The sequence below is a fragment of the Siniperca chuatsi genome, linkage group LG12, assembly GCF_020085105.1.
Source record: "Siniperca chuatsi isolate FFG_IHB_CAS linkage group LG12, ASM2008510v1, whole genome shotgun sequence".
Classification (NCBI taxonomy): Eukaryota; Metazoa; Chordata; class Actinopteri; order Centrarchiformes; family Sinipercidae; genus Siniperca; species Siniperca chuatsi.
Window position 1 is genome coordinate 19,852,089 of NC_058053.1, and position 10,299 is coordinate 19,862,387.

The window sequence follows — 10,299 nt, forward strand, 5'->3', positions numbered from 1 at the left end:
GCTTACTCTCAGCATGTCTTAACCTTTAACCTGACCTCTTCTAACACTAATCCTGAAGCTAAAAATATAATTTGTCCTGATTAATGTGTGGAAACAGCCCAAATGATCACTTTTTAGGTTCTCCAAATGATAAAACAGCTAATAAATCAATAAAATACAATGTTCGTCTTATAACCTGACTAATAAATCGGCCCTATGTTATAAAGTCTCCTAGTTTAACAGTTGTTTCAACTTCAGAAACAGTATTGTGGAAACATTTGAAGTGACCTAGACCAGAACAACCATCGCTCACATACAGCTTTGGTAAATACATGTAATAAGACACCTGTTTAACTCTACATTTAAAATGTACAGAGCTGTCTCCATCATAGCTAAAATGAAAAACACACACTAAACAAAATTGTTATTCTGTATATTTATTGATAATAAGACCACTGATGGTGACTTAGTCAATAGTAGACAGCGTGGTGCAGTTCTTTTTGAGTGTCTGGTGACCCCATGTGTAAGCAGGATGGTATTACAATTTAGTATTTACAGGACAATATCAGTTTGGGGAGGGAAAAATAAGTTTTCAAAAGATACATTCACTAAATAAATGTACAGCTTTAAAAACAATAAGGTTTAAAAAGCAACAACCAAATACTGACCAATATTTAATACAACAGGATCCACTCTCTCTGTCTCTCTCGATCACACACACATAAACACACACACCTCATACAAGGGAAATACACACTAAAGGTTAAGGATACAGTCAAATAAAGAAACAAAATCACACATACTGAATGAGAGATAGAAAATCACTTGGTGAAACTGTAAACTTAATGCCAACCAAACCGTAATAAATATACAGCTAAATTGAAACAGCTTCACTTTGCACATTACTCTCAACAAAACATTGGCCACAATGATTTTTTCAGTGCGAGTTTCCTATAAACTATCAAACAAATACAGATTAACAGCACAAAGTGCAGAATCAAAACTGTGACACGACATTTATACTGATTAGCATATTAGAATGAGAAACATTACATCATATAAATTACATTTCCAATAAATATCTACAGATGATGATGATGATGGCATGTTGATGCACTACATAGAATACTGTAAATACTAGATGAACACTGTTGGATTCCTGCTTATCCCTAATGTCGACTTCTCTCACTGTAACATTAACTGACATTATAATCCACCAGAAGAAAACAATTCATGACCCTAATGATTTGACCCTAACAAGCTGAAAATCAGTGTTTCACTGACCTCTTGTGGTTGAAAATGTCCAAGCCTGCTAACACCCAGAGTCCTTGTTTCCTTGCACCTGTACCCACACCCAACAGTGATTTTAGGTACACACCTACATCACTGCAACGAGGTGAGAACTTTAACCAATGGAGTCTCAGTAAAAACAAGATTTTCAGTTGGTGTTAAGTTGCTCTTTAAAGCTAAATCTTGACATTTTGGAATTTAGTCAGTTACTTTTACATAAACCAGAGAGACAAGTCCTGAAACATTACTAAGGTGTATGCTTCAAATGAAGTGCTTGTTGGATCGTTGAGTAGCGTCCAAAAACCCCTTCCCCTTGAGCACACCTTTCCAACGTCACTTTCTAAAACCGACAATCCGACAATTTACGGCCACACTTCACGCACAGACTGGTCGGCTGTGTGGAGGTGTGGAAGTTGGCAGGACTTAAACTTTCAATCTCTCAGAACTACTTCTGTCACTTTTTATCTGACAACCACACTGTGAATGCCTTTGAGGAGAGACTGTCCGAAAGTGTGCGCTGTTATTTGTGGGATCCATTGCATCTCACCACTCTCTAAGATGACAAGTGTTTCACCCCGCCTTCAAGTGTGGCCGTACCAAACAACTATAAACACTTTTGCCTTTAGACATGTTCAGATGACATCTCATACAAACAACGTTGTTTGAAGCATACAAACCTTTAAAGATAATTGAGTGTTAAAGACTTAATTCAGAGCCCGAAAAGGCCGGATCACACCAGTTTGACAGTAAAGCTTCCCATTTGGAATCTATATAATTGTGTATTTATTATTTAGAGTAAAGCTTTAACTGATTTTAACATGCAACTTATTAACTCATAAACTGCTAATGAGTTAAATTATCAGGTCAAAAAAATATCGTGCCTTGTCTACAAGTAAAAATACTCTCTAAAAATTCTCCCTTTAATCTCCTTTGTCAGTTTCATTATTTTTCATATAAACGTACAATATCATCTTCAGTACACATAATCAGTTCACAAAATGTCACAACCATAGGAATATACAATGGTGAGCAATAGCAAAGTCAAATGCAAAACTAAACCTATCTATTAAAGTATTACTTTCAAGCTTTAGTAATGTTATTCTGTACAAAGATGTGCAGTGGTCTTTTGATGACGGTCGGTGGAGCATGCTGCAACCAACTGAGAAGCCAAGTTTCACCCAATCGCCTATCTGAGACCAACACTGCTGTCAACTCAGACAACTCTGGTCTACCTGTTTGTTGTAGGCTGTACTGATCTGAGATATGTGCTAATGAGCAACTTCAACATCAAGCAGCAGTGTGATGTGTGGTATGGAAAGCGTCAATGCAACAGCTGGGAGTCAAGGAATGGTGCTTTACAATAAGATACATTAAGATATTACATTAAGATCACAGGCAGAGAGACGGAGGGAGGTAAATTCCAGTTCGGACATGTGATAGTGTTTTGGGAATTTACTCTTATCATGTGTCAAGGCTCTTTGTCTCTTCTTCTCTTCATCTCCCTAAAAAGACAAAAAACACAAAGAAACAAGAGTTAAATGTGTTTGAATCAAACCTGCAGTTATTGATTTTATGGCGACTTGGGGGCAGCGGAACAAGCCGAAAACACATCATGGACATATTATCACTTTAGAAAGTTCTTAGCAAACAGTTGCCTATTTACACATGTAGCAAACAGGAATCAACATTTGTATTTATTTGAAGTTGTGTTTTCTGGTCACCTGACGAATGTAGATCCAATGGTCACTTTTTTTCCCCCTTTGTTTTGGTCTCCACCAACTCCTCAGGGAAATGTCTCTCTCTTTAGCTGCTAAATGCTCCACTAGCTGTTCACCAGCTAGTTGCTTACTTTGTCTATCTGCTGTTTGGTGCTGGACAGGTAGCGTACAGTGGGTTGATCAGAGTTTTTTCCGCTGAAAAAAGCTGCTGCAACTGAAAGCTACGCTAATGAGAACGGTGAGGCTGAAACAAAACAGTAAAGTTGCGTTCTGTAAAACCAAAACACCATGCTGAAAGGCGCTAAACACTCTGTAGAGCTGATGTAGAGTTGCTGATTATTCTCTGTGGGTTTGTCACTACAAGTGACACCTTTTAGATTATAATAGTAATTTTATTCATTGTTAATATAAAAATATTGATTATAGCAGCTTCAACTCTAAATGTGTGTGGTTGCTTGTGTATGTGCATCTTTAAATGTCTCTCACCTGCCACGTCACATCAGCTAGACCATCTCGTACTGATTGGCTGTGATGATCCTGGACAGACAGCAGGCCAGCAACATGCCAATCAGCTGAAAGAAATACAGGAAAGGGCTTTGGTTTATTTTATGTTTGGGGTTCAAAAATATATAAATCAAGATGTCATTTCCTGGGAAGCCTACTCATTCCTCTTGTAAGAATGGTGATGCTACTAGTATCTCCTTCCTCCCGTTAGCATTGTTACGTGTGTTTGTTTAGAAGAACAAGAAGAAGGATAAGAGCCTTTGCATTTTGTCAAAATTGACAAATGTGAAGAAAAAAAGGAACGGGAAAAGGAACTGGCAGTGAGCCAGCATGCACAAAACCAGAACCCTGAAACTAAAGCAGCTAAATGGAATTCAGCCATCATTAATTTTATTACCCACACCCAAGCTTTTCCTACATGTCAAAATGTCCAAAAAAGGCCTGTTAAACAGTATCTCTTTTCTTTCCTATAAAGCAATCCAGTAGATTTCCTGTCAAGCCAAAGCTGGCAGCACACAACGTAAAAGGGAATATAAGCCTGTCTGTTGATCTCCTTAGCGAATGTATTTCTTGTTTTTAGTAATTATGTCTCCAAATTTAAACGTGTAATTTAATGATATTAAAACACTACACGTGCCACCTTTTATTTGCACATCATCACCTACAAAACATTAACATTTTTTAACTCTTACCTGTGAGAAAGCAATCCCAAACGTCACTCCTGCAATAATGGCCATGTTGGTTTCCATGAATGAAGTGACCAGCTCATAGCAGCCCTGAAACACAGGGGGCAGGTTAGTTCGCAGAGGGCACAGGGACATGTTATATGCGCAAATTAGGGGAAAGATGGACATCTGGGAGAGTATCTGAGGCAGTTGTTAGTGTGTGGAAGAGGAAGATGGTTGTATGAGGACTTCTCAGATGTAAATAAAGTCACCTTCTTTATAAACATTCATAAAGTACCTAACAGCAGACAGGCGAGAAGTATAATATAATAACATACTGACCTGGTGGAAGACCTTGTTTGGGGCTAGAGTTGCATTGCGGAGGTCTTCTAGGTTGCAGTCAGAGGAGTTAAAGCAGCAGCTGGCAGGAATGCCGTTGGATGGGTAATACACACTGCCAAACCAACTGGTGTAGTTATACACTCCACAGCAACGCAGCTAGAAATGCACAGAGAAAGAGCATTGAGAGCAGATGAGGCTGGCATTATTTTATATTTTTCTTATTCTCCACAAATCCCATGGGAAGACCAAAACAAACAATGTGTCAGTCTCTTTGAATAGTTTCCGACTTCCCTATCTTGTCTGTTGCACTCAGCCCCTATTGGTTCTTACTGAAGACATAAATCTTTAAAAACGAGTCACAAATATATAATTTAATTTTAAAAAAAAGGCTACTACAGTGCCCTTGTTTATCGTAATGAAGGACTATGTCACCCAGAACAACAGTGTAGCTCAATCACGTGTTTTTGGACAGCAATAGAGCTCTATGGCACAGACAAATATCATATATATCATATCTTTGACTATACAGGCAACACTTGTTAGTAGCATAAATTCATTAATTCTTGTTTTTGGTCTTTTCATGGGATTTGTTGACAATAAGAAAAAGATAAAACTGCTAGTGTTATATTTTAAAAAATGCAAACCTTTAGCATTCAGGGTTGTGTTTTGGTTTGCTGCTGATGCATTTATTAGCTGTTTTACCTTGATGATTTCGTGTCATGGGGACTTACCCTGTGCTGCAAGTTATCAACAGCACGGCTCGCCTCATCCTCAGCATTGTAGTTCAGGACTGCGTCAGTGTATGTCCTGTGAAAGGTTCCCTTTATCTGCAGCATGCAAACATACGCACATAATCACACACGTTAACAGCATAAGACCGCTTTACACAGCTTTATTATTAGACTTAAAAAGTTGTTACATAGTGGTACTGCATGCTGACCTCATGGCGGAACACAAATCCAGAGATCCCAGCCACTAACTCAGCGAGGAAGACGAGCGACAGAAACATGGCATACTAAAGAGAAAGAGGAAGGAAGAGCGAGATTTGCATAGATTACATGAAAACCCTCTGCCTTAGACGTGTATCATTTGCTTATGCTTGCACCACACTCACACATACTCAAACACACTACCTTTACCATTAACCGAACAAAGTGCTCTGCAGCATCTAATGGATTTCTGATCGCTCTCCACAGGACAGAGGTCAACCATTATTCCCTTTATCATGTGACCTGAGGCTAATCAGCGTCCATAACACTCCTCCACACCACTTCTCTCTCCCTGCAACGTAACACCCCACCCTTCTTCCTACAGCGTCTCACCAGCTTCAGCATCCATGGGCTTCCTCTGCAGGTGGCGAAGCATCCAAACAGGCCAAAAACGATGATGACGGTCCCAGTGCCGATGAGGACGTACGGGGCGTTGGTGGAGTTGTCGGCTATCAGAGAGATGTAGGGGCCCAGCATCAACTTCCCCCATACTCCCACTGCCAGCAGGATGGCTCCTGTTATCTGGGGGTGTAACAGAGAGAGCACAGGAAACAGAATGAAAGCAGGGAAAAGGCCTTTATCTATGCACTTCTGCGATATTACAATAGCTGTGTGCTAGCAGCGTGGCGAGGGGGAGGAGGAGAAAGAGGATCAAGGTGGAACAAGAAAGGAGAGCAATTAGAGTAAGAAGGAGGAGACTGGAGACAGAAGACACAAATTTATCTGGAGTGTGGGATAGCGATCACCTGCTTTATGAATATGCCTGCACTCACTCACACACAGAGACAGAAAAAGAAAGGGGACATGTCAAAGAAGCTCTTTGATCCGAGGCAAGACACTTCCTCCTGTTGCGCCTCTCTTAGCATTTCAAATGAAGGCTGCGGATAAAAGAGCGTGTTGTACGAGGCAGCTGAAGCGGCGTGTGTCTCTGCTGGGTATGTCTTCCTGGCATTGGAAAGAGAGCGGGGTGTGGAACGGCTGCTGATGATCTGACTCTAGCGAGGGCCAACTCATCATACTACCCTCCTGCTTTCCAAGAGGAGGCTGCTCGCCGTCCTGCTGCCAGGCCCTCTGGTTAGAGAAGGAGCAGTCTGTACAAAATGTCTCAAAAAGTGATGAGAAGAAAATACTCTCAGCTCTTGGCAGAAAATGAGCCAATAAGACTGAAAACAGCAGTGGAGCAGCAGAAAATTTCCCGCTCAGCAATTAGTCAACAATGTTGTAAGGCCTAATGTCATGTTACGTATAAATGACAATAATACAGAAGTTATAAATAACGATACAAAAAATATTTCTTTGCATACACTCAGGCTGCCATGTTCCCTCTCTGGCTATATCTTAAATTAGTCTCTGCAGGTTAATGACTGTTAACAACATTTACACTTTGCCCCGTTGGCAGGGTGTGCACATGATAGGTTTTTCACCATGACATTTCATCAGTCTCTGGCCTTCCTGTCCTTTGACTGCTGTATTGCTCTGAATTTGGTTGCAGTTTAACTACAGGTATAAGGAGTCCTTTAAGACTTAAACACACTGAGAGTAGTTTGAGAATGTCTACTACACCTACTGTGTAAAATGGCTGAGCTAGATCGTGTCTCGTGCAAACATCAACATATGAATTTCCATATCAACACTATGACACACAAGGACAATGAGCTTCAGCTGAGGGTGAGATGATAAGAAGGGTTACAGAAAGAGAAAATACACACACACACACTGAAACACACTGAATGGCAGGTCCTGGAGAAAGCACAAGCTAAAACTATATTTTGAAATTAAAGATTCACTGGTTTAAGGCTGCAACTAATGATTATTTTCATTATCGATCAATCGTTTGGTCTATAAATTGTCAGAAAATGCCCATCACAATTTCCTAAAGCCCAAGTTGACAAATTCTAATTGCTAAATTTGTTTCACCAAGAGTTCAAAACCCAAATATATTCAGTTTATTAACATAGAAGACTTAGACATAGAAACCACTAATTATATTTACATTTGGGAAACTGTAGCCAGCACATTTTTTTGGTATTTTTGCTTACAAATGGCTGAAATGGTTAACTGATTATCAGAAATGTTGTTGGTTTCCCACAATATTGCTATATCTCTTTGTATATATGACGTAAACATGTAGCTGTGGTTTCTATTACGTAAGCAAAACATGTAAAAAAGGGTATTATTGACGACCCGTGGGCAGTTAAATGCGAGATGATAAATCCTCAGTGGCACGACATTCGATGGAGCTGAACCACACAGTGAGAACTGAGAACAGATTTTCTATTTCATCTCAAGAGTTGTCTGTTTAATGTTTTTGCAATCTCTTTATCTGGATCCTCATCCTGTTGTTCCCTGCACTACTGTAGCTACCATTTTATAGGCCTACCAGTATTCTGGTTTCATATGGGATGCAATTTCTCAAGGTATTGATTTTCATGTAATATAAATTATTATAAAGTATTGTGTAAATCACCACACATTGTAAGTGTGTATAATTGCTCAGGTACTGATACTGCATGATACCGTTTTAAAAGGTCAGAAGTCAAAAAGGGTGAGAACCACCAGACAACATGCAGAGATATTAAAGGGATAGATATAAGGGTATAAACGGTAGACAAATCCAGCAAGGTACATATCTTCACATCGCCCAACCATACTTTGGACAAAAGAGTCAAAGTAGGGCTGCAATTAACTATTATTTTCATTATCGATTAACCTACTGACTATTTTCTTGATTAATCGATTAATTATTTAGTCTATAAAATTGAGAAAAATGACTGTGACGCCCGAGATGACGTCTTCAAATGTCTTGTTTTGTCTGACCAACAGTCCAAAACCCAAAGATATTCAGTTTATTATTATGTACGACAAAGAAAAGCATCAAATCCTCACATTCGAGAGGCTGTAACCAGCAGATGTTTGCCATTTTTGCTTACAAAATAACTAAAACGATTATTTAATTATCAAAATAGCTGCCGATTCATTTTCTGTCAATCGACTAATCGATTACTTGACTAATCATTGCAGCTCTAATGTAAAGGATCCCTTCTTTTCAGCTCCGAACTGAAGGACTGCAGGCTGATGATTTGATTTGTCAGTAATGACATCTACTGTTTCTATTAACAGTGATTCGGACAGCTAGCGGAGACTGTCATTTCAGAGAACAGTCCTCTAGATGACGATGTACTCACTGTTTATGGCCTACATCATCAGCGACAAAATGTCTCTGGCCCTGAGAGCCGGCGTACAAATGAAGGACCATCTTGTCAATGCTAAAGTGCTCAGTCCCAAACAGCTTCAGACCCCCTTTCTCCCTCTCCCTGGAGCAGAACAACATCCCCCCACTCTGCATGTTTTGTTTGAAATTCAATGCCAGGCCGGCAACCCTGGTTACAGCGCAGAGTTTAAAACAGGTCAACCCTCTTCCCTCCTCCTCTCTCGGGCCTAATAAAGAAACAGAAGGTGCGATGACAAAATATGCTGGCGAGGACACCATGCAGACTCTACCACCTGCTCTGCATTTAACCGTCCTGTGTTTGCGTGTAAAGTATGGTAGCTATTCACACTTAAGACATTATTTGCCACGACAAGCTGATGACAGTGAAACCGAGGCCTGACACTGAGGCAGCAGCTCCCACTTCCAACTCTGCGCCAGTGAACGTCTCCGTGCTTCAGCCTCAGGGTTAAGGAGAGCCACCAAGCTGCGAGGCACGCCTGAAACCTGATGCTGTCGATGTAAGGGAGCGCTAAGAGACGGTCCAATCCTGACTAAATATAAAAGTTCATATCAGTGACACCGACACATGTCTGCAGCAGCAGTGCAGGGAGACACACAGCATGGCTCTTCTCAGTTTCAGTTCTGTATTTCCAACATGCAGGACTTTCTTCTGCAATCTTAGCGGTTAGTTTAGGTTTTGTTCAAGGCCAAATAGAAGTATTTAAGCTATTTTCACTTCCTAGAGTTCAGAGGGCATGTGGGGAAAACAGAGAAAGTACTACTCAGGTCCTAAACACATTATGGACAGATAAATCTCTTCCACGTGTTCTTATTAGATAATCCTACCCTGGCTGACTGAAATCTAACAAACAGGAATAAGCCTATAACCCCCAATTATGGTCAAAACTGAAAGTTCATCAGACCGCTTGTCAGTTAGTATTGTGGTTAGCTTGGGGAACATGTGGTCTAAGATTCATATTGTTGCTTGCACGGATGCTAGATCATATTCACTCAACTGGTAATCAAAGGCATATCCAAACCACTGAAAACCAAACAGGAAATAAGAAACACTATTTCACTTCTCAAGTTAATCTCAAAGTAATTTATCCCAAAATTGAAAGCAGCCTCAGACAAATGTATTTGCTTTGATAGATAGACAGATAGATAGATGCTTTCTGAGTGATCGGCTGGCTCAAATCCTGAGGACACTTACTACAAAAAAGTTAATTACAGTGAAAATATGGGCAGATTCTATTCTTCAAGTGAGTGTTGTTGTATACTGCTTGCTTAGCATTGTGAGTTCAGCTTTTTATGAATTCAAATCAGAGTGAGGTGTTGCAGCTTAAGACCTTGGCAAAAATCCTCCAGAGGTATTGATTCAACTCTTTGGTACAATTTGAGGCTTTTGCGGTGTTGAGTTTTGCATAATATTATAGGGTGTGTCTAATGTTTTTGCTCCTCCAGTATACAAGTATGGAAATGTTGTGGACAAAATATCAAATATCAAAGATCTTGTGTCTTCATACAAATGATACCTTGTAGAAACATTGCAGCAATCAAATTACTGGGAGCTTGCAAGTTTCAGTGTGCTAACTACCTCT

General features: G+C 40.0%; 1 protein-coding gene across 3 annotated transcripts in view; it reads right to left on the bottom strand.

Annotated features, from left to right (window-relative positions):
• Positions 1 to 400: 400 nt before the first annotated feature.
• The window catches only part of tspan7b (tetraspanin 7b), an 11,293-nt gene continuing 1,394 nt past the window's right edge, over positions 401 to 10,299 (bottom strand). Inside the window, exons 1-8 of one of the 3 annotated variants that reach the window (XM_044216500.1) lie at positions 8,673 to 8,694; positions 5,821 to 6,009; positions 5,439 to 5,513; positions 5,230 to 5,325; positions 4,499 to 4,654; positions 4,184 to 4,267; positions 3,474 to 3,559; positions 401 to 2,771 (exon numbers count right to left, since the gene is read on the bottom strand). In XM_044216500.1, coding sequence (XP_044072435.1) covers positions 3,491 to 3,559; positions 4,184 to 4,267; positions 4,499 to 4,654; positions 5,230 to 5,325; positions 5,439 to 5,513; positions 5,821 to 5,964 — 624 coding nt within the window. In that variant the 5' untranslated portion in view covers positions 5,965 to 6,009; positions 8,673 to 8,694 and the 3' untranslated portion in view covers positions 401 to 2,771; positions 3,474 to 3,490. Of the gene's footprint in view, positions 3,232 to 3,473; positions 3,560 to 4,183; positions 4,268 to 4,498; positions 4,655 to 5,229; positions 5,326 to 5,438; positions 5,514 to 5,820; positions 6,010 to 8,672; positions 8,695 to 10,299 lie in introns of those variants that run through there. The other 2 variants (XM_044216498.1, XM_044216499.1) reach the window with 2 other exon arrangements.